Below are 27,081 nucleotides of genomic sequence, written 5' to 3' on the forward strand. Positions count from 1 at the left end.
TGTTTGAGCAACATTCTAATGTTTTTCTCCTCCCTGAGAATATTCTAATAGGTACTTCACACAACCAATAATAATAGCCAAGGCCTTGGCCGATATTGCATCTCAGAGCATCTAAAATCCCACTGCTCGCCTCTCCCGTTTCTATCCACCTGGACCTCCCACTAGTTTCCAAGCTGCTGATGTTTATGGGGCTCTAGGCAGCCCCTGGGCTCTTTAAAATCTGCTGGGTACCATGCAGCCTACCCCAGTTGAATCATTTCCCACTCCAGCCCTGCTGATAATGAGAAGTTCAAGACAGGAAGTAACAGGGTCGATATCAGTGGCTTTGCTTCTGAAGTCCAAAAGCATTCCAACCTTCGCCATTAGCCAAAAAAGAATCATCAAAAACTGAGTTCCATGGAAATTTGCACTTTGTGGGTCTCCTTGAAGTGCTGTCTGACTCTGGTGTGTAGAATGCATATTATCTGGCTGCCGTTGAGATGCCTAAAGGTCAGGCAATTCATGCACGCAGGGTCAATGTCTCAGACCCTGGTATGCACTCATGTTACCCTTGTGTCCCTTGCTCAGGTGGGATTGAAACTTGACAATGCCAGCTATCTTCCTATTGCCAATGAGAAAACTCCATGTGTCAGTCTTCAGGCAGATTCATTTTCCTGTTAAATGGTTCCAAAGAACAAGGGCAGAACTTTTAAGTGGGTGTGAGTAAGAGGTTCGCACACACACACTGCCTCAGTCCTCTCCAATTCTGCCTTACTTCAGGGGCTTAGTGACTAATCTACTGGCAGACTTTGAAGCCTAACTCATATTCTCCACTGCCGAATTAGCACCTAGTGTGTTTATGTTACAGTTGTGAAATATGGGCTGTATAGAAGGCGACAAATTATGGTGGCCGGAATGTCGCAGACCCAGAAAGAATGGGATGGCTGTGTGCTTGGCAAATTACAGTTACAGGCTGTGTATTCTCCTACCCTGCTTTTCAGAGTGAGCCAACGTAGCCGAGGGCTGAGTTTTGTCATGTATGGCTTTGCTTTGTTACTCCTCAGACCCCTGGCTTATAAATGTGTGCTTGGAAATTAACTCAGGGAAGAGGAGAAGCAAAGTAAAGCATGGTTGGGGAGGGGAGGGGGGAATTGGTTTAGGGCATAGTTTTCTCAGATTTGAAAACAAAAAAAGTATGTGAGAATATAACACTACACACATTTGAGCTGGAAAAATTACAACTGCAGGGCATCTGATTTCTCTGCCTGGATTCTGAGGGCAAAGTTGACTCCCACTCAGATCAGAGCTTTTAAGTATGGCTCCTGCCACATGAGGGTGTTCCAGGAGGAGTTTTTGTAGGTGGACTTTAGCCTATAGATTTATGCAGTAGAAGAGACTGAAGGAGCCTTCTGGCCAGACTTGAGGGTAAATGAGAGAAACAGTTCTACTTAAAAACCATTACAAATTGGTCCTCTATAATGGGGGCAGTGTTCATCAAACAGTGAAAGGGGGCCCCTGGTGATTTCTGAGATACAGCCCCATGTACGTCAACCACTGAGCATTTGCTTGTAGCTGCTCTAGACGCTTTGTTTTTATGGAAGGAAAAGGAGTATAAACATGGGACCCACAGTCTGGGGGCTGCTGGGAGGGTTTCTCTTGTTGAAAGCTTATATTGAAATGTCAGTGTCTTGTGTTGAACTCTCACAGCTTATCACTTGGACTGTGTTGAGAATCCCAGTGGTTAACTGTTATTTCTTCTGCTATTAAATGAGTGGATGAATAGTTCTGTAGATCCAGGCTTAGGCATTGCACACAGCTATTTCCTCTTGCCTTTGAACCAGCTATAGACAAGCGGCTTGTTTACTCAGAGCACAAAGTTTTGTCAATGATTATCACGTTTCTCACCAAGGCAGCTAGATTGTGTTTCCAATTATGTATGCAGACTCTCTGCTTTGAAACATTTCATATTGGTGTAAATATTTACCTGAGTATCAGTCTCTTTTATGTAGACTCTATTCCTGTTTACATTTATGTTCAACACTTAAATGGAGATTAACAAATGGAAAGAATTATTTTCACTGAGATTTCTGTACATGTAAAATCATTTTTCAATTAGGCACAAGCCGTCTTTGGTTCCACACACACCAGAACAGTAAGTTACTGATCTTCAGCATGGACTTGGTGGTGAGGGTTTCATTCCACAGGGATTCACATAGCTAGGCACACCCACACTTGAAGGAGTATTGTGTGTGTTCTGGAAATATAGAGCTTAGAATGATGCTCTGTAATCTTGTCATTCAGATCAGTTTATTTCCACTAGATTATTGTCTATTCCTCTCCTATGCCAATTTCTTTTTGCATGTTTAGTCTAGGATATTTTTAAGACTAATGTACAAAACTGGAGTTTTCTTTTCTTTTTTTGCCATTGTTCTTTTTTTTAATTGTGAAAATACTGTATAGAGGGGTTACAATTACATGGGCAAGATACTACATCATAACTCATTTACTTTCTAACCTTTTGGCTATCTAGTTTCAGTGATGTAATCCATCTATTAATAGGCTTGAAAAGGTATAGAAATTTTTCTCCCTCTCTCTCCCTCTTAATTTCAATATAGCCTATAAAGAAAAATCACCTATTATGGAAAGTCTGGAGAATATAGATAAGCAAAAAAAAGAAAGAAAGAAAAATCTAAAACTTTCATCTGAAGATCCCATCTATCTATAAGTCTTCATTAAAAAAAACATAGGGCTGCACTAGCCTTATTGTATCCTTAATGGAATATTGTAATGGTTATTAAATCAATTGACTCTGAATCTCTTTTTAATAGATGAGTCAGGCTGTATTATCCAATTACTGTCAGCTGCTACCTTTCCAGAGAGCAGAAATGATTATTTTGATTGAACTTTTTGAGCTTTTTGACAACTCAAATGAAGAAACAGGAAGAAGGCAGGATACAAGCTATGGGTCCTGTGGCAGAATCTGTGTCCTGAACTCTGCCTTAAGCCTTAGATTCTCCTGAAACTGGAGACAGCCAACGTTACCTCACCAACATCGACTTGTAGAAGGAATGTTGGTTTCAAAAGGAAATAGAGTTTAATTCATTCAGTTACCCTCTTTCCTCCCCCATAGTAAAAATTCTGTGGAAATTCTGAAAATTGAGATGCCTCTGTTAGCCAGGCAAAGTAAATACAGAAGGTATGAGAGCAAATTTAAACAGAGCCTCTAAATAAGTCTATGCTTCTGTAATTCTTATTGTCAGTAAGTTTGATTAGTTTTTAGTTATTCTTCCCTAGGCCTATCGCCCTTGTATTGAAAAACTGAAATTAGATTTTCTTAAACAATCATAAAAATGTTTGGGATCCTTCTCTCTTAGTCATTTTGTACTTGACTTGGAGTAATAAGCAAGATAGGTTGAGAAGGGAGCAGGGGAGAAAATAGGTGAGAGAAACAGGTGAATGTGTTCACGGTCCAATTCAGAGCATTGTGGCTTTGGTTTGTCTTTTACTGAATAACAGTTGATTAAATAACTAGGAGATGAGTATATTGGGGAAAATCTCACTGTATGACTTATGAATACAGAAGGAAAGTGTGCTTCTAATAACTTTTCTAACTGTAAACATACCTCTGGACATTCGCTGGTGTGATGTATATAGTTGATGTCACTAAGGTCCTCCATAAATAAAACGTGGAATACATGAAAATGTAAGTCAGTGTCTTTATGACCATCTGTCACCTTTCTGAGAATCACTTAACTAAGTCAGACTATTGAACATTTGAGATGCAGCTTCTCTAAAAGTCAGACACGATCCCTAAGGAAAGCCCCCCACCAGTCTGCTACATACTTCACACCAATTACAGGTTAAGAACACATATGTCAACTCACACCCACAGGCTACATCATAGTTCTTGTGCAAAACACATTTTTATTAATGGGTACTGTTTTCACTGTACATATTTATGGGTTGCAATATGAAAACAAAACAGATGTAATCTTAAAAGGACATTAAAACTCTTAGCGAACATCTTGCTAGTCAAAATAATAAGGTCTGCAGCATTAATGAAAAAGAGAACCTTTAAATTTGGCACATATTCCTGATGATTAACTTGCTGACCCAATTCCCAATGATAAGCAGCGCTGCTTGGATTTCTCAATGACTAAAATTTGGAATTTTTTTGGGTGATTTTAGTATTAAAAAAAAAAGAAAGATAAAAAAACTACTTGATCTTATATAATCCCTAAAGCTTTTTGTATAACCCTTGTCATGTCAGTAGACACAATTAAACTTCCTCTTACATAATTATAATCAAGGAATTTGCTGTGCCACCCAAGTGCAGAGTGGGTTTTATCTCTTGTGAAATGTAGACAGTACTGGGTGGCTTAATTAGTGCTTTGCTTTGCTTTTTACAAATTCCAATCCTCTGCTTCTAAAGACTCATACTTGTGTGAGAAGAAAGATTAGGAATACAAATAGAGCGATTTTACTCCCAGTTAGCTCATAATAACTCACTTTGTAATTGGGCCTTTGAATTGCCAATAGCATCAACTACCGAAGGACGTCCACAGGCAAGTATCTTTGAAGGGAAGGAAATAACTTTAGAGTTAGATTTGCTCCACCAACAGTGTCTTGCATTACCTAGAATATCTGACACTGAGGTCTCTGGGGAGCATTTTACCTATTGCAAATAAAAGAAAGTAAAGGTTGAACTTGATAAGAAGTCAGGTTAAAGGGCAACTTCACCCCTCACACTTCATAACACATAATCTTGGGTGTCATGGGTATGTATCATTATCTCTTAAGATCATGGATGCTCACAATACAACGTCAAAATTCAAGTTCTAGCTCCTCTCGTTATTAGACCTTCCGACTTAGAGCAAAGTTTTCAACTCTCTAAGTCATGTTTTCCCATCTATAAAGTATCTATTAGAAGTATTGCACATAGGGTTGTGGTAAGCTTAAATGAATTCATATCTGTAAGCATGTGGACCAACAGCCAGAAACACAGTAAACACAGTAGGTATGGTGATGCATGTCTGTAATCCCAGATACTTAGAAACCACAAGTAAAAGACCTAGGGTTCTAAGACATCCTGGACAAAAAAAGTTAAGAAGACCCCATGTCAAAAAGTAAGTTGGCATGGGCGCTGGTGTCTCACACTTGCAATCCTAGCTACTCAGGAGGCTGAGGTCTGAGGATCATGGTTCAAAGCCAGCCTGGGCAGAAAAGTCCATGATAATCTTATCTCCAATTAACCACCAGAAACCTGGAACTGGCACTGTGGCTCAAGTGGTAGAGTGATTGCCTTGAGCTGAAGAGCTGAGAAACAGATCCTAGGCCCAGAATTCAAGTCCCACTATTGCCAAAATAAATAAATAACTTGGTTGTGGTGGTATACATCTGTAAGCCCTGAAATGTAGGAAATAGAGGTAGGAAGCTCATAGTTCAAGGCTAGATCCAGGCAAAAGTGTGAGACCCAATCAAAAATTAAATAAAGCAAACATTGGTAGCACACTTGCCTGCCAAGCCCTGGGCTCTGAGTTCCAACCCTAGTTCCTCACCAAAATGAAAAAGAAACACTAAAATGTCCTCTGAGGTTGTGAGTTCTGACACTCCATGTCTTAACCTTGGCAAGTTGAAATGAGTTCGGATAATCCTTGGTTTTTAAATTTGATAAATATTTTAATGAGTAAAAGCAGCTTAAAATAAAAATAACTTTTATGTATAAACTCTTCACTTTATACAGCAATTATTTACTCACCAAAATGTTTTTTCTACCATCTGTTGCTATCAAAGAGAAATTGAAGACTCATCAGAAGTGAGCCTGGAACTCATACAATTGTTCTGGAGAAAAGACGAGCAGAGGGGAATCTGGGGGCAATGTTAAAACTGTCCTCTAAACATAAGAGAGAGCAGAAAGCTGGAAGCAACAGGGACAACTGGCATTAAAAAAAAAAAACAAAGCAAAGAATGCTGCATGAATATTTCAGGTCTTCTAGAAAGTCTTAAAGATTAAAAGAAGTCTATACCAATGAAAATGCTACTGATTTTTTTTTTCCTGAATGGGCATAGAAGCTCGTAGAACCTCTTAAAGAAGCCAGAGGAAAAGCACAAAAGAAGCAGCTACTCCATTTTTCCATAGGTTCTTTATTTTAAGATCTTGCAACTACGGATTGTATAAAATCATGATAATCGGACTAGATGACATTATTGATAAACTACTTGTACTTTGAAAGCAGAATAAACAGCATTAGCCCTTAAAGTCTGACTTCTGATTATGTTTGGATTGTTAAATTCCAGAAATATTATAAGCTGATAGAAACTCATGAACAATGGGAAATAAACAGAAACCATACCTACTACTACCAATTTATATTTGGTGGTAGAAATAGTTTAATGTGTGCAATTATAGCTAATTCTCTAACCTGTTCACAAGATGGCGGGTTTCACCTTTTCTGTTCTTGAATATTTTTCTTGACAGATGAAGGACTAAACCACGAGTGCAAACTCTGCAGCCAGACCTTCGACTCCCCTGCTAAGCTGCAGTGTCACCTGATAGAGCACAGCTTTGAAGGAATGGGGGGCACCTTTAAGTGTCCCGTCTGTTTTACAGGTAGGAAGCAATTTCCAGAAAACTCTGATGCGCTCCTGCCCGATCATGTCCTTCCTATTGTACATCCCACTGCTTAGCCTTTTGCAGGGAGGACTCAAGTTCAATTTGGGGAGACGATGTTTGATTTCTGCTGATTAGCATTATTGATTGCAGCCTACTTAAAGGCTCAGATGGGCAGGAAGGTTAACTGTCAGGATGAACAAATGGCATTTCAAGTTCTCTCACAAGTCTGCACTTTTCCATTTGGAAAACGACATTCACGTTATATTCACTTTTTTCCCCCTCTATATGTTAAAAGGTTACCCAGGCCATCATTACCTGCAGAAGGCAGCTTTTTAAGATGTTCAACTGGGATGGCCATGTTTTGTACCCTAAGTCTGTTGCTTAACCTGGAGAATTTTATAACCTTCTTCATGAAAGAAAGAAGGATATTATTAAACACTCCCAAAACCCTTTGAGCTAGAAAACGGATTTGATGAGATATTTACTTTCTAGGAAATTAGATTTTTAAGGTGGATATACTTGTAAAGAAACCTTTTTACAATATATGTACAAATTTTAAATGATGGGTCACGTTTCACACATACCCTATATTAGGACATTAAAAGAATCAGCAATTATCACTTGAAGCCAGAGATAGAGAGAAGAGAGAGACAGAGACAGAGACAAAGATAGAGACAGAGAGACAGAGAGACAGAGACAGACAGAGAGAGGGTGCAAGAATATGACCACATATTTCTGGAACTTGCTCAACCAATTGGCAAAATTATTTCATAAAAACTTTAGCGATTGCTTGCATGTCTTGAACCCAGTGGTCAAGCTGTTAAAGGGAATGCTTCCTTTTGATTTTGATTTGTCAGTGGGGGCAAAGAATCTACATATGCATGTCTTTCTCTGAAAATTGACTTCTTTGCTTTGGCAAAGCAAAATTCCAAGCATTGATTATTTGCCCTCCCAGCATTCAGCATGTAGACTGTGTTCTGTAATAAAATAGAATGAGAGGAGCTCTGTTCACTGCACAGCTCACAAGCAGGACCCCAATGCGGTGATGGTTTGGCTTTCCACATTTGTCTGTGTGACCCCTTCTTTCCACAGTTCCTTCAGCCCCTCTCCCTTCTTCTTTTAGGACTACTTTTACCTTCCCCCAAAATGTAATTGCTTAAATGTATTGTTATTTTTTTTAACATCTTAAGATACAAAGACTCAAGAGTCTGGATTCCGTATAAAAACACATAACCAGTCTTCATAAATAAGTAGTAGGTCAAAGGTCTCCTCACAATTAAGACCCCCCAATAAAATATTGCTTTCATGTTGTAGCCAGAGACCTCATAAAATGTAAGACTATGTGGAGATTAGTTGCAAATCTATATTAAAATAAAAAAGCACAAAACACCCACTTCTTTAAGCTGGATAAAGAGATACACAAAAAAAATGCACTCACCATAAACAGTCTGCATTTTCTACACAGACCTGGGTTGTTTTCCTGTGTCTTGAAGTAATTTAGAAATAACAATTAGAAAAAGAAAAGGAATTTTTTTTCAATATAAAGCATGTTACTTGGGAAAGGAAACCTGAGCAGGTTTTAAGGTAATGAGAAATGTGATTAAAATGTATGATTTGTAAGAACAATATTCTAATATTTTAGGTTGCTTGGAAATTAGAATCATCTTAATGATTAGAGTGGAATCCAAGTCAAATGCCAGCATCTTTAATAAATCCTTTCCCTGCCTATACAGATTAATATTGTAGATGCAAACTTTTTTAGGTCACAGTGCACCCGGCATCCATCAGAAGTCAGTTCTGCCAACCCAAACACCGCCTCTGGCATATACAATTTAATTATTAATAGTATGTCTCCTAGGTAAACTGTTACACAGTCTTAGGGCCTTGTTTTGTAGTCATTAAAATTGAACATGTTTATATTATTGAAACCCTTGCATTCAGTGTGTAGGCTGAGTTGATCTTAAAGTATCCAAAGAGAATTTACCTGCCGTTCTGCTGTACATTTATAGACAGTGCCCCAGAGTAGCTGTGGGATATAATTTTTAGCATTAACACATTTAAATAGAGAACTGTTTGCAAGCTATAACTTTAGGCAAATACAATAAACAGGGTTTTGGCATCTGTGATTTCTTAACCTGTGGGTTGCTAAGAGAAATAGGAGGCATTTCTTTCGAGACAGAGCTGTACATTTGACAATTTTCGGCTTTACTTTAAAAGATTTATAGGGAGCAGGGCCTCCATAAACCCCGTTACTTTGGAGCTGTTTGGGTTGAATTAGGTGTTTGGTAGAGTGCATCTTAACAAAAGCCAGAGACCCAACCATGAGCAAATATAACTCGGCTCTCCCCAGGAGTCCAGCAGCCCTTCACACCCGGGAGGTGTGCCATTCAGCCTGCTCTGTCTGCTCCTGGGGAGTCTTTGGCTCAAGGCATTTCAGAAACAAAATAACACAAGTTCACCATCCTTTTATCATTTCAGTGTTTGTTCAAGCAAACAAGTTGCAGCAGCATATTTTCTCTGCCCATGGACAAGAAGACAAGATCTATGACTGTACACAATGCCCACAGAAGTTTTTCTTCCAAACAGAGCTGCAGGTAATGGCCTCATGAGGAAGACTGGGATTGAACCCGGGTGCTATCCTTCCAGGAAACAAGGGCATTTTAAATGGGGATGTATAGTACCACTCACCCCAGGCCACCATGATGCTTTGTGTGTTTGGGGGCAAAGGGAAAATTAGAGACCAGATTAATAGACACCAAAGTAATTTTGCCTCTGGCTGCTGTCAATCATAGAAAGAACTAGAACAGACCTATAATTGGACCTTCTGACCCAGTGTGAGAGACGTAGGGGTCAGGTTCATTGGACTGTGGGATCATTCACCTTCCTTGTCACGGCTCATTTTCCCAAGTCCTGTTTTATTCATGTTCTGTTCCCCCTGGACACCACACTGGATAGATGTACAGGTTATTGTTGTCCAGAGGGGCTTAACATTGGAAGGGAGAAGGGAAGAAAGGGAAACATTATATTCTTGTCCAGCGTGTGCTTCTTCCATTTAATAAAACAGAATAATCATTACGCAAACAACAGACTGATAGTTGAGAATTGGGCACCCAAAGGTGTTGGCTTTTGCCTTGAGATTCCTACTTACTAGACATGTGATTCACCAGGGTGCATAACATTTCTGAACTTCAGAGATGAAGGGGAAAAAATGAACAAGCTTTTCATCTTACAGGGCTGTTATAAAGTGAAAATGGAATCATGGGGGTGGATATAAGGTTTAAAATATTACATGAGTATTTGTTTATTCGGATTATTTTTAGTTATAGACTAGTCATTAAAAATAGGAATGAAATGACTAGAGATGTAGTTTGCTGGTACAATACTGGCTTTGTGTATATAAGGCCTTGAGTTCAATCCCTATACCATTTACCAAAGAAAAGGGGAAAACAAAAAAGAAAGCCAGAGTCAGACAGGCAGAGTACACATTCCTGTAATCCCAGCCCTTAGGAGTCTGAGGAAGAGGACCACGAGTACAAGGACAGTGTAGGCTAAATAGTGAATTAATTCCAGGTCAGATGGGCTACAAAGTGAGTCCTTATCTCAAGAAAGAAAGATTTGGTTTTTTTTACAAAAATAAATAGTAGACCTAGGACCTATTCTAGAAGTCAAGTAACAAAGGAAAATAAATGTCCTGTTGTCACTTCATGCAGACAATGATGCTTTATCCTCATTTTTCTATGAAATAGTACAAGAGTGACATGCTTTTTCTTAAATAGTGTTTCCTATGGAAGAGACTAGAGTTACTCTTGAAATTATTTTGCCATTATTATTAATGAAGATATTTAGTCTGAATGAGGGTGAGGTTAATTTCTACACTGAACTCCTGGAGCAAATAACCTCTATGGATTGAGTTATCCAACAGAGGCAAGATCAACCTGCTCCTCTAAATCTTCCCCGTAGTGAGGTTCTGGGGTAACTTCAGGCTTTCCTGGGCTCTGATAAGACCAGGTATGGGTAAACTTTGTATCAAAATATGATAATTGCTGTTTATCTTCTCAGTTAGCATTCTTTAAGTGAACTAATAAGTTAGATAATTTAAATTAATTAATTTAATTTTAAATTAAATTTAAAATGTATTTTAAATCCATTTAATTGTCATCTGAATCTGTGGCTTCAAATTAAATTTGATATTCTTATCTTATATGGCTTCTAAAAATTAATTCCATTACATCTTTCACTAATTGAATGTAAAAAAATAGGTCAAGTTAGGCTATTGTTTCTTCTTTATAATTCATTAAAGTAATCCAAATTTCTGTTTGAAGTAAATATTATTCTTATTCGAATAGGTCAACAAATAAGTTATTTGGGGTTTGATTTTATGAAGTTGCAAAAGATAGCCAGTACACCTAATGACACAGTTAGTGAGTCCACTGTGAAGAAGAATGAAGAGGTAGGTTAAGAACCAAAGATACAACCCAGGCGCTGGTGGCTCACACCTGTACTCCTAGCTACTCAGGAGGCTGAGATCTGAGGATCGTGGTTCAAAGCCAGCCTGGGCAGAAAAGTCCGTGAAACTCTTATCTCCAATAAACCACCAGAAAACCAGAAGTGGCTCTGTAGCTCAAGTGGTAGAGCACTAGCCTTGAGCTGAAGAGCTGAGGGACAGTGCCCAGGCCCAGAATTCAAGCCCCATGACCGACCAGAAAGAAAGAAAGAAAGAGAGAGAGAAAGGGAGGGAGGGAGGGAGGAAGGGAGGAAGGAAGGAAGGAAGGAAGGAAGGAAGGAAGGAAGGAAGGAAGGAAGGAAGGAAAAGAAAGGAAGGAAGGAAGGAAAGAAAGAAAAGAAAGGAAGGAAGGAAGGAAGGAAGGAAGGAAGGAAGGAAGGAAGAGAAAGAAAAGAGAGATTCTGTAAGGAATAATATCTAATATGCTAGGGAAGTGGGTAGCGGTAGGGGCTGAAGTATGTTTGCCATAAATTTCTGCCCTCATTGTATACTTGTAAGTTGTCACCTCATTGTGTCCTCCATGCCCTTGATTAAAAGGATCCAAAACAATAGGTGTTTCTTACCCATTGTAGATTAGGGAGACATCTTGCAGAGTTCCAGATTTCACCTATGATTTGTAGGATTTCACATTTGCTCTTTTGCAATTAATATACAACAGTGGTTCTTGGACTCCTTTGCAGTCTTAGAAATTATTCAGGACTACAAAGTGCTTTGCCTTATGCACATTACTACCTATTGACATTCTTTATTATAATCCATTGTTTTCAATAATTTCAAAACTGAGAAATAAGTTAGATGTAAGGAAATAGCACATGTTCTATTGGCTGTCAGAGAGGTGATGTCATCACACGCCTAGAACCTCCAGAGAATCCCACTGTGCATTTGAATGAACAAGTGGGCAAATGATATTGAGTATTGCCATGAAAGTAATTTTGATCTTACAGACTCCCTAAAAGAGTCAGGGAGGCCACAGAGGTCCCCAGGCCACATTTTGAGAACACTGAGAGAAAAGTTTTAGTACAGAACCCACAACTTCTTCTGAGTGTTCAAGACCTTTGATTGAAATCAAGCTTCTCTCAAAATCTTTCTGCCTCATTCATTCAAATTGAGACCTGGGCCAGAACAAGATTTACTCTGTAATCCAAAGCTATGGATATTATTTTAATTAGTCCCACAACTTAAAATAATGCATATATATACTTAAAATCATGTATATATATAATCATGTATATATAATCATATATAATATATATGTCCTCTCTCTCTCTTTCTCTCTCCCTCCCTCTCCCTACCTCCCTCTCTCTCTCTTTCTCTCCTATAAGTTCTTTCTGTGTAGCCAGGTTGTCGTGGTACTCACTATGTAGCTCAGGATAGCCTCAGTTTTGTAATGTATTTCATCTTGATGTGAATATTCAGGCTTAATATGTTCATATTTCTTAGATAAAAACAATACTTATAGTCAGTTTTGAATAATTATTACAAACCTAAGATGAATCTAAGAAATGTTAATATTTCACTAAACTATAATCCATGGCTATGGTAATATCTGTGCAGGTCTATTTTCTGAAGTGCCCAATAAAATCCATGGGTTTAGTTTCAACAACTCTGGGGGAAAAAATGAAACAGAAGTTTATCCAGATTTCAGTGTTTATATATATATACTTTCAGTATATATATATATATATATATATATATATATATATATATATATATATATATATATATATATATATATATATACTTTTACTTTACAGGACCATCCTGTGCTTTTGTTTTAATTACCCACATTACCTTAGGAGATGAAACTAATAAAATTGTGATATTGATTTTCATTTCCTGTATTGCAAATAGGAATGGCAAATACACAAAAACCATGATACAGTTGAATTTGTGACAACAGAAAATAAGATCTACAACCAAAATGATAACAGGTAGAAAAAAATGCAGCCATGCCTTGAAATGTAAACTACACATAAAGTTTAAGCCCCTGGAACTTATCTTTTTTGGTGGTGGGAGGGCCTGAACTCTAGGCCTGGGCACTGTCACTGAGTTCTTCAGCTCAAGGCAAGCACTCTATCACTTGAGCCACAGTGCTACTTCTGGGTTTCTGGTGGTTAATTGGACATAAGAGTCTCACAAACTTTCCTGCCCAGGCTGGCTTTGAACCGCAATCCTCAGATGTCAGCCTCCTGAGTAGCTACAATTACAGGTGTGAGCCACTGGCACTTGGCTTATCTTTTTTTAATGTCATTGAATTTCAGTAAAAAGGACTTTCCATATGAGCCTTTTTAAACCTAATTCTCTAAGAACTGAAGTCCTATTGGAGATTTTAAAGCATATAGATTATATTTCCCTCTGATATCAGAGCAAGAACAATAGGGGAAGTTTAGAATAAACATTCCAGAATAGTCCGACTAACATCTCTGTGGAATTTCTTTAATGATACATAAATGATGTGATGACTATAATAACTGAGTTAGATTCTTTTTGCGGATAGAAGTGCTTTCTTTGTTGGGTATAAAATTTATATACATATGTGGAGATAGACAGACAAACAGACAGATAGATAGCAATATTAATAGAAAATACCCGCCATGTTGAGTGTGTGTAAAATACACATGTATGTATATCAGTAGATGCCCTCACATATAAATGGTGGATTATTTAATTTACATTACCTACAAAGCCAATCAAAGTTCAGATATTTTTTTCATTCTATACTAATAATATTCTACACTACTAATTCAAGCATTCAGTCTCCAAACTTTGAACAACTTAAATCCCACTCCTTATTGCTGACCAAGATAAAGGCTTTCTTTCTGAAGACCACTCGCTCTAGGATACAGGGACATGCTGTTTGCCCATATCCAAGCTATAATCTTTGGCACCTCCCAAAACATAAAGTTTCAACTTCTAGTGCAGAGATGTGTGTGTGTATGTGTGTGTGTGTGTGTGTGTGTGTGTGTGTGTGTGTGTGTGTATTTGTGTACATCTTGGTCGATTTCACTCCTATTTTTACAAGAAAATCTGCTATATTTCAAAGACTACCTGGCATGTGACAGGAGGAGAAATGTGTTATGGAACAAAAGTTCATTATTTGAACTAAAAGGACATATTATTATTTTCAGAGTGAATGAACATGTTCAATGTTTCACATGTTTTCCTAATAGACCTCAAAATTTTTTTTCAGCAGAACTTAGGGAAGCCACTTTGAGATTGGATGGCATGGTCCAAGAATAATATCCTCCAATGCATATTTGTATCCAGAGTGGTTTATACAGGTGGGAGCAAGGGGTGTCTTTGAAAAAGTGTTGAATAGGCCACTTTCTTCCAGTACACAAATGACTATTTAATTGGTGCCTCCAGGAAAGCTACAATTGGATGGCAGTAATGAAATCATCCTTTCCCGATGTGTCTGCTGAGAAAATCATCATCTTAGGAACTGGGTGGGAATAGAGGAAATTCCTGCAATGGGAGTTAGAGCAGATTGGCCTAGCTTAAACTTGAAACCCCAACATGCTGGTGGTATTGCAATTTATTTTGAATTTAAAAGTAGTTTTTGATTCTTGGCCTTTCCCTTAGTTAAACCATGAATATAATGTTTTCCATATGTTCAGAATATGGGCATCTATTGACATTTTGTCGGGAGGTATGATGAAGCTTTCAGATACCACTGAAAGTTGAAATATGGCTTATCTCTGTAGCTGTTTGAATTTCTTCTCAAATCACTTTTTGATCACATCACCTAAGTTTGATGCATATTTTTCATACTGTAGTTTAACTGGTACTTGAATTTTATAGTCACATTTCTGGAAGAAAAATGAATTCCTGCATATGGGGTGGGACATGCAAAAAAGCCATGCACAATTACAATGTGGCTACCAAATAGATTACTGGCTGCCTTGCCCACTTAGCAACTGGCCCTAAGCTTCCCTTTCATAAATTCACTATACATTCATGTCTCAAATAATTAAATTACTTGTCCTGAGGCATTTAGGAATCATTGTTTACTAGCTAAAATCACAAGTACTGTATTTACTGTTCTAGTCTCAGTGCATTATTAAGGAAGAAACTTTACTTATTAAAAATATAACTCCATCACCTTAAATATTTACCATGATGTTAAGCATTCCATGAACTACCAAAAAGTAGAAATAAATTTATAGTTCACTAGCAACTGTCAGATGTACATATAAATAAATGAGATAATATATACTCCATTGATTCCAAAAGAGAGTGTTTATTCTCCTGCTAGAAAATCAGGCAGCTAGGGTTGAAGTTGATTTTGAAGTAGAGATAATAGATTTCATTGAATATTGCTTCCCTAGCCCTTATCTTGGCTTCTTAGTACTCACCTAAGAAAGTGAAATCAAGACTCATCATCATGTGGAAATAAAAGCTGTATCCTGGACCTACCTGAACTTTCCTTAGTCTTCTTAGTTCACAGGAATAATTTTCCAGTTAATCATACTTTGGCCCTGTTTTGCATTAGTTGATTTTCCCAGTAAAACTTTTTAAATGTTAATCTTTTTCATGAGATAAGGAGTTTTGCCTTCTGTGTTTGTTTGTTAGCTCCTAGCTATAACATAAAACATATGTTCTTTCAGAACTGTGTGGCAATTCCCTTCCAATTACACATGACCAAAACAAAAATTGTCCTGGCTTCTTTATATCAAAGGTGGGATCTAGGTGGGATCCGGAGACTAATTTATTTTAGTTTATTTTTGTCTTGATATTTCCCTGCCCATGAGAATGACATTCTCTTGCAAACCAGAGGAATGAGGCAGCGTGTATTATGCTTGGAGCACGTAAGATCATCTGGCCCTCATACCCATCTACTCACAACTTCCCTATGTTTTTCAAGTGGTTAATTTTTATTTCTCATAGAACAGAGTTTCTCTCATAATCCCCCTTCAAACTATAAAAGCCACAAGCCCATCCTGCTTTGCCTGCTATCCTGTGGTCTTCCCTTGAGGCTCTCAGATGGGAACAGTTGCCTGTCACCATGTTTAGACCTGACATATCCTGTCGTTTGTGTCCATGGGGGGAAAAGTCATTCGTCCCCTGGCTGGACAATCCAAGCCAGGTCCCTCAGTGTTCTATTTCTTAAACCTCGTGCCTCTCTATTCCTCCTGGTCAGCCCCTCAAGACATCAGGAAGATGCTCACGGGAGTGTGTAAATTATGCCCAATGAGTCCATGGTTCTGGGACCATTTTATACATTGCCTTATTTCTTTGCTTTGTGGGCCTGTGGGGCTTTGGAAGCAAATTGGTACTACAGCAACTTCCACTTAATTTGCTCAGTGGTTAAATTGATCTATCTTTTTTATTTGATCGGATCTCCAGGAACCGAATCATTTGCATTGATTTATTGATTGGTGCTATGTTTTCAACATTAGTTTTGATCACTTTTCAGCTGTTAATATTGGATAATTCAATCAGGATTGATTGGCCTTACCATTGAAGGCAGAAAGTTAATCACATAGGACACAGAAATAGGACAGAGCTAACCTAACCTCAGGCTGATGTCCGACTCTCTCTCTCTCTCTCTCTCTCTCTCTCTCTCTCTCTCTCTCTCTCTCTCTCTCTCTCTCCCACTCTCTCTCACCCCCCCTTCTATTTCTCCCTCTCTCCCTCTCCCTCTCCCTCCCTCTCTCTGTCTCTCTGTCTCTCTGTTTCTCTCTCTGTCTCTCTGTCTTTCTGTCTCTCTCTCTGTATCTCTCTCTCTCTCTTTCTGTGTCTCTCTGTGCAATAGAAAAAGCACTAGTTTTCTTCGAGCTAAGAAAGGAGTTTGCAGTTTATAAGGCATTTAAAGGTGAGGTTGTTTTGTTTTATTTTTTAACAGAACTACCTTTAGAAATGAAGCATACAGAAAGATAAGCATGAGTGAGACAATGAAGTCATTTGGACTAAATGAGTAAATACATTTTCAATTACCCATTTTGTACCAATAAATGCCTACTGTCTGTGTGCATGCTTGGAGGCACAACCTGGGCTCACCTATTTCTAAAAATGGCCCTCACTGCTTCACCATGTGTCCTGGTCATCAAATTTTCAAGAATCAAGTGGCAATTATAACCTAAATAAGAGCAACAGAGGTAATTGCAATAAGCAGAAACCACTTTATTTGTATTTGAATCATTTCTATCATATTCCAGCTCCGTTTTTTTTTTAAAACAAAACAAAACAAAAACTTCTGCATCCATTAATTTCTTGATGTTTCCATCCATGCCTGGTTTCTGTTGTTAAAAAAGAAAGCACCACCTCTTCATTCTAGGACTCAATCCCTCCTCCAAAGCCCTGTTGTTAGTGATCTGCCATTACTTTTTTTTTTTTTTTGGCCTGGCCCAGAGTTGACAACAGATGGCCATCTCCAAACTACCATCAGTGAGACTTTATGCAGCATCCAGCTAGGGTGTACTGAGGAGAGAGCACTATGGCCAGTTCTGCAGCCCCCTCCTCCCTCCCCGCCCCCTGGAAGGGCTCATCACCTCTGCCACATTCTGCTTTGGCTGGGCTTTGCTGGCCCTGCCATCTTCCATGTCGCCAAGACAGCAGGCTGCCACAGCACAGGAAGATCTGCCTCCATTATCAGCAAGAGACTGCAGGCACAGTTGTCCTGCAAAGACCGTTCTGTCTCAGTCAGTGCCTTTGTAGTCAGCTCCTTTAGAAGGACCTGGAAACTCAAATTTCTAGAACATTCTGCACTCCAAACCCACACGTTGAATTTCCCCCATGTGTTCCTCTTTTAGATGTTTGTTCCACACATGGATCGATTTCCCCACATTAGCAGGGACGGAGTGCCAAGAATAGACCCTTTGTGTTGACAAACTTTTATCTGAGTATTGGAAAACACCACTTCCACATAAAACTGTTGTGACAATTAGGGAAAGAAAGATGGTAATCGTGGACTTTATCAATTCCCTGAAATGAGCAGGGAAATACTCCAGCATCTTCTCAATCCATCGAGATGATGATTTCTCACACTGCCACACACAACGAGCTGTGCTGGGCATTTGGAGAGAGATTGATAGGCTGCCCTTGATCTGGTTTGCTAAGGCAAGCTAGCTTCAGAGTCAGCCGTGTATTTTAAGAGGAATTCACATTTGTATCCTTTATTGTTATATTTGCAGCAAATCTACAGCTGGTAACAGGCTCTGCCCTGCAGCTATTGCAGCTATGAAGGAGTAAGTTCCCCTCATTGGAGAGAGAGAGAGAGAGAGAGAGAGAGAGAGAGAGAGAGAGAGAGAGAGAGAGAGAGAGAGAGAGAGAGAGAGAGAGAGCAGTGTTCAGTAAAAGCCCGAGACAGGGTGGGCAAGATGAGCACTGCTTAAAAGCACTGCTTGCGGTGCTGTCATTTAGAACAGCAACTCCGAGGCTCTGAATGGGAGTGAAAGGCAGGGTGAACGAGTCCTTTTGAAAAGTGGTGAAATTTCAAACTGCCTAAAATAACAGATCTCCCTCATTGATAACTTCATTGAATGGGTAAGTGTGGGATGCACAGGCAGGCGCTGCTCTGGCATTGTAGGGGAAAGCTGGGCAAGTGAGGCTCTACATGTCCAGGGCATTGCTTCTTCCTTGCAAGGAGGGCCCCTCGGGGCCCCTCCTGCTCCACTGACACTCCTGAGCTGGCAGACGACATCTCTCTCCCTGGAAACCCAAGTCTCCCATCAAAGGTTTCCTGTTTTACATCACCCAAACTTGATTTTATAATTGTCTTCCTGACACCACTGGGCACATCTGCTAAGCTTGTGTGCCTTCTAGACATAGAAAAGGCGACTGTGATATCATTAAATATCAGCAGTGTGCTGTGCGGTGCTTTTGAGTTTATAAGGGTGGAAGGTCACTGTGCAGGAAAATGGAACAGTATATTTGCTGTGAGACAGGCACCAAGACCTCACGCCCATACTCAGTTATAATTCATGACAGTACTGGTGGGGAGCCCTTCTCCCTCTGTAGAGTTAATACATCTCTACTGAAGCCTGCAGAGAAGAGCACCCTGCATCCCCCCACCATCTGTGCATTCACTTCCGTGTGCCTCCTCAATCTCTCTCTCTCTCTCTCTCTCTCTCTCTCTCTCTCTCTCTCTCTCTCTCTCTCTCTCTCTCTCTCTCTCTCTCTCTCTCTCTCTCTCTCTCTCCCTCTCTGTCCTTGGTGCTAAAATTATTTGAGAATGCTGATTTGTAAAAGTGGTTCAATCCCAAATTAGGACAGTCAGTCATTTAACTAAGGGAAGAGCTAGAGTGAACAAACTACAAGGCTGTTTAATGTCTCATTTAGGAAATATCAATTAGAAAGTAGAGAAGCAGCAACAATCTTAAACCAATTGCTGACTTGAGAGCCAAGGAGGTGCTGCTAGTCATGAGTTAGTAAGAAGGACCCATGGCCTGGGCCCTAGGAGGCCAGAGAGGCAGTACAATGATCTCCCTCCCAACCCAGGTTCACCCTGTTCCAAAGCTGAGGTCAGTGCTCAGGCAGTGGGACCTTAGTGAGTCTATGGTCTTGAGAAATCTTTGTCTGTTCATCTCTTGGCTTGACCACCCAGTATCAAAACTGCCAACCCAAGCCTGTCCATGAGGTGATTAGTTCTGGGCCTCAGAACAAATTATGCTACCCTGGTCTAAGTACAAAATGAGCAAATCACACCAGTGCAGAACTCCACTTAGTAAAACTATAACAGGCTAGGTGTCACTGGCTCACACTTGTAATCCTAGCTACTCAGGAGGCTGAGATACAGGGATCATGGTTTGAATCCAGCCCTGGCAGGAAAGTCTGTGAGACTCAGCTCTAATTATCCATCAAAAAACTAGAAATGGAGATGTTGCTCAAGTGCTAACGTGCTACCCTTGAGCAAAAAATGCTAAGGGATAGCCCACAGGGCTCTGAATTCAAGCCCCCAGTAACAGCACACACACACACACACACACACACACACACACACACACACACACACACACACACACACACACACACACACACACGGGGGGGGGGGGGGGAGTGGTATATGAAAAAAAGAGTTGAACCTGCACCTTGTTTACCTGGTTGGCCCTAGATTGGTTATGTTTCTTACCATGTGCCCTTAACCCAGTCCATTGTTTATATCCCTTTCAACATATAAATCAAATCCAGGTCTGAAATCCCAGCATAGGAATTTAACGAATGCAATACCCTGGAAAACCTACTGTGTTATAAACTCCAGAACCGAATGGCCCTTTGATGCTTAGAGCTAATTCCAAGGAGGCCTTAGAATGACTGAGGCAGGGTAAGAGGTCATGCAGGAAGACAGCAGCACCCACGCGTCACTCAGCCTTCTGTTGTAATTGGCTTGCCATCCCATTCTGTTATCTATGTGGTATTTGTCCTGTCACCCCGTTCATCCTCCCAAGGAAAAGTAGGACAAGAATGGCTGCGCTCACTGTCCAGGTTTTCTTGGGTGAAAGATCACTTTGAGATGACACAGCTGAGTAGTCAGCCTGAAATCCTGGTTGGTATTTTATTAATTTTGCACCAAGATAAATCCTGAAATTCTGACAAACTCCATGACAGGTGAAATTCCTTCTTGCAGAATCTTCTCAGCAAGAGGCTGCTCATTTCGTTCTGTTCCGAGGCAGGCAACAGGAGGGCAGCTTTATAATCAGCCCTCAAAGGACCCCCAGCCGCCCTAGAGTCTCGGGCTGATTGAATAACTCCTGGGCCTCTTCCCCTAGGCCTCCATCAGCGGGGGTCCTGTGGAAAGCAATCTCCCGCAGACTGGCACTGAAGTGAGCTTTAAACCACCATTTTCTGCTCTCCAGAGGAGCCTGGAGTACTAAAAGATAGATGGACTGCAGATATTTTATGAGAAACTGTCAGAAGAAGAGCAGAGTAAATGTTTTTTTCTTCTTCTTCTTTGAGTCACACACTACATCACTGTTGAATTTCTCTCAGCATCTTTTACATTTAAAGCAAGGAATTAATTGGTTGCTAACATTTAATTCCCCCTCCCTCTTCTTCGTTGTCTTCCTTCTAGTTTTTTTTTCCTTAAATATTCACACAGAGGCCCTTTGCTTAACCACAGTTGCAGAAAATCAGTACCATTTGCAATGAAATATTTATAATGACAGAATGAAAAATTGGATTCATTTTCTGGACTGTAGCCGAACAGTCTGCAACTTTGTGCCGTATTGTTTAGCATCTCTCATTCTTCCCTTTCATTGGAGTTATTTTCAGAAAACATATCACTTGTACACTTACCTATTTGTTGGAGGGATGCCTACCAAAATACAGAGCCCAGAACGATGCAGAGAGAGAGAGAGAGAGAGAGAGAGAGAGAGAGAGAGAGAGAGAGAGAGAGAGAGAGAGAGAATATGTGCTTGTGCTGCTGTGGTTGAAGGAATCGGATATGGCTCATAAAAGGGTAGAAAGGATGTGAACTTCGGTCAAAAGGAAGAGCTGGAAGTTTACAAGGACTCCAGGAGATAGCCAGACCTGTACTTTGTAACAGAGCACATATAGCAATCAGCCTACCATCCTATCTTGGGGCAGATTTTAAAAGGAATGAGCTGGTAGAAATGAAGTGTGTGAACACATGTTGGATATCATAACTCACCTTCTTTTTCTCTTTATTGTTTACTGCACAAGGCCTATCTGTCCATATGAGCCTTCTATTCAGAGCTACTTGCTTTCTTGTCAGGTTGATTGTAGCATTTCTTAAGAGATTAAAGACATGAGATTTTGCTAGGACAATTCAGCATTGTATTACAAACAAGTCCTCCTCATGCGGGGGGGGGGGGGGAGGGGGGGGGCGCGGGGGGGGGGCAGGGATGTCAAAGGGCACAGCAACATATTCATTCTTAGTGTAGGACCAGATTGGACCTGTAGCAAGGTACCTAGGAAGGAAATTTGGGGCCACCAAGTAGATTTTCACTCCACACACATCAATAGGGCCTCTCTCCTTCTTCTGTCACAGGATCCAAGAGGCCATACCCCATCCAGAGGGGCCTTCATCAGACCCCAGCCCTCTGTGTTAACCTTGTATTCATTCCCTTTTGGAACACTGGTCTTACTTACTTACCAATGGTTCATTCTAATGGCTTTTCAAAAGTGAAGACAATTTCTAGTAGATTCAAAAGCATGAAAAAAATGGCTTTAAATTCAGATTTCAGGTTTTCTTTCACTGAATTTGCATCATGCTTCACCAACTCTACAAGATCAATAATCCATATTTTATTATACACTAAAGACTGCCTGTGATTGAATTAGCTCCCTTGCTCCATCCCGTTAGCCCCATCTCAGTCATGGAGAGGTAGAATACAAACTTAACCTTCACCCACATACTATATTATTTGGGTGTTAAGAAGCTTTCAGCACTATGAGACAATTGTAGAAGGATAATAGGGAATTTGTTTCAGTATTTTCTTCTCCCGGCATATTATGACTTACAGCACACGGTGATTGGGGATAATAACTTCAATTTTCACATCTATTGAATCAATCTGTCCTCTAGGCAGCCTGACTTGGGAACCCTAGAACAGGTCTCCCCCGTCTGAGACCCTGCATAAGAAACTCACTGGAAAATCCCCAAAGGCAATGAGAGCAAAGTCTTTTTCTCTTAGAACCCTTGCAGGGATACACCTTTTATTCCCCCTAAGGCCATTTTCTCTTATCCACCCATAGATTACCATTTCCAGGGTGTGTGAGTGCTTACTTTATTCTCAGTGAAGGAAAATGTAGCACTCAGATGGTATTTTGTGCTCAGGTAATAAAAACACTTGAAGAGGAGGGAAAACTGCCATTCATTATTGAGGTCTCTCAGGGCCACAGTGCATAGTCCAACTTGTGTGTGACACATAGTTTCTCAGAGGCATGGTGTTTTTATACAGACTTCTAGATTTGTCATTTCATTGCATTCCTAAAAAAATGATTTTGAGAAATATGCTGACAGTTCAGCATAAAATGATGTGTGTTCTGACATAACTGCCTGAAGTTATTTTACTGGAACATTTTCATGATTCTCTGATTCAGGGGAAGGAGGGAAAAAGAAGTTACCTTAAAAGTGTATTATTTAGGGGGTGCCAATAACTTTTCTCCAGCATTGTGCATGGAGCCCACACACTGTTTCCACTTAACCCTCATTACTGCTTTCTTTCTTCAATGCCAGGGTTAAGGAGGAGAAACTTTTTTTTCCTCTCACATTAGATTTTCAACAAGTTAGGCAAGTCTGAAATATATACCCCAGTAAATGGGATCTGTAATAGTGGAGTGAGAATCAATCTCCTTACAGACCAAGAAAGGAACATTGAATAGTGTTCATTTATGGATTGCCAGATGTATTTCTGCATGTGACACAGCTTGCCTAACCACTTTGAATGATTTTCAGTGTTATTAAGCAGACATACAAGAGCAACAGGCCTCATGGCACAAGTAAAGAGCCGTGTAGCACAAGTCTTCGGTGGAGGCAAGTTGCACAGTGAACCACGTCATCTGGAAGAGAAACCCCACAATGCAGACTTTATTTCAATATCTGTGCTAACAACTCTCAGGGAATATTTTCCTTCTCCTTGTCCAGCTCCTTCTGTGTTGTGGCTGGTTTGCATTTGTGTTTGAAGTGCCAGGCGGTTTAATGAAGTTATTCTTTTATAAATTTTGCAACACTGAAGCAAGCATGAGGGCTTTAAATTAGAATAAGTGCCACTTCTGTGTGGCAGGTTCCTTTGAGGACTGATTAGAATGAGGCCTCCTGTTGCCTGGCCCTTTATGCATGTCGGTATTGCTGTGTGTACTTGTTTACTGCTCACCTTTGAATTTCTATGAGTGTGCACTGCGCCTGCTGCCTGGCCCTCTTCTAGTCAACACTGCCTTTCTTCCAGGATCATGTTAAATACTTCACTGTAAAGAGTTATTTTTTTTAATTATATTGCTTGATTGTAATGAATTCAAATTAACTTGGAGTAGCAAATTATATAAGGATGTGAGGGTTATAGATTACTCTCACCATAGCTACAGCACATCTTTGTGTGGGTGAATTAAAGGACTGTCTCTCCAGTAGCCCATCATGCTATGACAGTGAAAAAAACTGTCCCACAGAGACCTAGAAGCAAAGGCCTAGGAGAGAGTGGAGAATGGGTATAAGCTCGAGGATAGGCACAGCTCTGCCACTGTGAGACCTGAAAGAGTCTCAGAGGACACTGTGGCAAGAGAGAATGGAAATACATCTTGAGACCAGCTTTAATAGGGAGTAAGAAATGCACTCAAGCCATCCTAGACGCTTCTTTTGCTGCCTGGGTGTTTGCTCAGGAAAGGGGAAGATTCTGGGACATGCAGAGGAAAGACTATTGAAGAAAGAGGCTGTCCCAGACACAGTCCCTGGGACTGTCCCAGACACAAAAATATTATATAGAAAGGTGGGAAAGAAATGTAGTATGATTTATTTCTTTTTCAGTAATTAAACTTAGTTATTTATTATTATTATTATCTTTAAGTAGTTGTACAAAGAAGTTCCCATTTTACAAAACAGTATATGAGTACAGAGTGTCTGAAAACATTGTCACTCATCTCTCCTAACCCATCCCTTCTCCCACTTTTTTTTTCTTTAATTGAAATTAGGTGATTACATACATTTCACTTATTTCACAGTATTGTAGAATCGTGATACTTAAAGTCACAAACACATTTTAATGTTCATAAGGCAAATTGTTTTCTACCCATATCTAAACCAAGATTCTTTATTTAAAGTGAGAGGCCAGCTACCAGATATTTAACTGGACTTGTGAAGTATTGGTGTTTTTGAAGGACTTTCTTAGAAGTTAAACTGATTCTCCTTCTTTGAATAGTATTCTCCACTTAGGGATCCTTCCTCCCTCCCTCCCTCCCTCCCTCCCTCCCTCCCTTCCATCCTTCCTTCCTTCCTTCCTTCCTTCCTTCCTTTCCTTTCCTTTCTTTCTCCCTCCCTGTCTCCCTCCTTCTCTCCTTCTTTCCTCAGTTTCTCCTTTCTTCCTTCCTTCCCTTTCCCCCCCCTTTTTTTTTTGATGATATTGGAGATTGAACACAGAACTTTGCACTTGTTGGACAGGTGTTCTCCCATTCAAATATCTCCCCACATCTTTTTTGCCTTCACTATTTTCCAAATAAGGTTTACTCATGCCAGACTAGCTTAGACTGCAGTCCCAATCTTTTCTTCCTGGGTAGCTAGAATCATAGTCATAAGGCACCACATTTGTCCCAGGTGGGAATATTACTGATATATATATATATATATATATATATATATGTATATATAATCTTACATATGTTCACACACACACACACACACACACACACACACACACACACCTACTCAGGATCAGTATGTGACCTATTCTTAACATAGTTCAGTTATATAAATCAATAGGTTGTTTTGATAGCTTTTTTTTCTATATTTATTAAGGCAAATGCCTTTGACTGGCATCTAATATGAGTTTTCCGGTGTGGCAGTGATTTTAATAACAGAAATATACACTAGAAGGAAATAGCACTCCTTTTGTTTTTTTGCCCAAGTTCAAGAAACTATTTTTCACAATTATTGGAATGTGTTTGAAGGGAATCCTGTCTCTATCAAGTGGAAAAGCTGAGAGGGCCTGGCTCCTCTACCCACAAAGGTTACCCTTTGAATATAAATTACAGCACCCTGTGCCTCTCCCATTCTAATCAGATGACCTTTCCAATCTGATGGACCAGAGTTTAAATCCTAAAGCTGCCAGTCAGTTTTTAAATCAATGCCCTGCTCCAACATCTTTCAGTCCTAACGAAATTTCGATGGATTGCTAACACAGAACTGCTGTAGGTAAAGCAGGTAGAATCTTTGCTGATTGCAGAACAACTCAACTGCAAGATCTTGGGCAAGTAATGTGACTAAGGTTCATTGTTCACCAAATAAATCCTCTAGAAAAATAAAATATACCTTCCAGGATTCAAAATCTAAGCAAAAAAGGAGGAGCAGAAAAATTATAATATGTGTAAGGGAGTGTTTCTGAAGTTGACAATGTAAGCACCCGTTCGTTATTTGCTGCTAATTACTACACGAGGCTGTTAAATATTTAGCGGAAGTTTGTTTAATTGCATTTGACTGGGAAAGGCTGCCTGAATATGGTTTCAGCACTGCAAGCCAGTGATGTGCACCGAGATTCTGGCAGTGAGAAAATTTGTATTCGTCCAAGATGAACATTTACAGCGGCAGACTAGCCTTCTCTTCTTTTCATTCTTCCTTGCACAGATTTATTTATCTTTAAGGTATCTAAAATTAGAGCACGAAGAAGGGGCACTGTTCACGGATGTAAAATTGGAAGGAGGTCATTCTTAACCTTGTTTACAGATGTTCCAGTTTAGAAAGCACTAGTGTGATAAATTAAACATTACAGGGGGAAAAAATTAAAGCTTAACAACAACTGGCACATGGACACATCTGTCTGTGAGGCACGGACTTAATCCCTGAATATCTTATTAGACAGTATTGTCTATCAAAGCCTTCTGTCCCCCTATCCACTGGCTCCTGCAATTGAAGAACCCAAGTTAAATCTCTGTGCCAGCCTCTCGCCCTGTTGCTGGCTTTCGATAGAATGGTTTCAGTGGACAATTAGCTCCTTTCAGGTAAATTTAATTCTTATATTTTCTTTTAGAAATCAGCCTTAGCCAGATACCAGTGGCTCATGCCTATTCAGAGGCTGAGTTCTGAGAATCAAGGTTTGAAGCAGCTCTGGTTCAAATGGTAGAATGCTAGCCTTGAGCAAAAGAAGCTCAGAGACAACACCCAGGCTCTGAGTCCAAAGCCCAGCACTAGCACACGTGCGTGTGCGCGCGCGCACACACACACACTCACACACACACACACACACACACACACACACACACACACACACACAGAAATCAGCTTTATACTTTCAGTAGAATTTCCTATGGTTGTTTTGCTTCTTTTGGTCTGTTCTTCTCATTTGGCACTTCTCGTGACTCTCAGTGTACTACATCAGTTCTG

General features: G+C 39.9%; 1 protein-coding gene across 3 annotated transcripts in view; it reads left to right on the plus strand.

Moving 5' to 3' along the window:
• Znf521 (zinc finger protein 521) overlaps positions 1–27,081 on the plus strand; it is a 289,500-nt gene that overhangs the window by 252,387 nt on the left and 10,032 nt on the right. For all 3 annotated transcript variants that reach the window (XM_070029414.1, XM_070029415.1, XM_070029416.1), the window contains 2 exons: positions 6,458–6,589; positions 9,071–9,186. In XM_070029414.1, the coding sequence (XP_069885515.1) occupies positions 6,458–6,589; positions 9,071–9,186 (248 nt within the window). The remainder of the gene's footprint in view (positions 1–6,457; positions 6,590–9,070; positions 9,187–27,081) is intronic.

The sequence above is a fragment of the Dipodomys merriami genome, unplaced genomic scaffold (assembly GCF_024711535.1).
Source record: "Dipodomys merriami isolate MVZ:Mamm:240054 unplaced genomic scaffold, mDipMer1.0.p SCAF_2, whole genome shotgun sequence".
Classification (NCBI taxonomy): Eukaryota; Metazoa; Chordata; class Mammalia; order Rodentia; family Heteromyidae; genus Dipodomys; species Dipodomys merriami.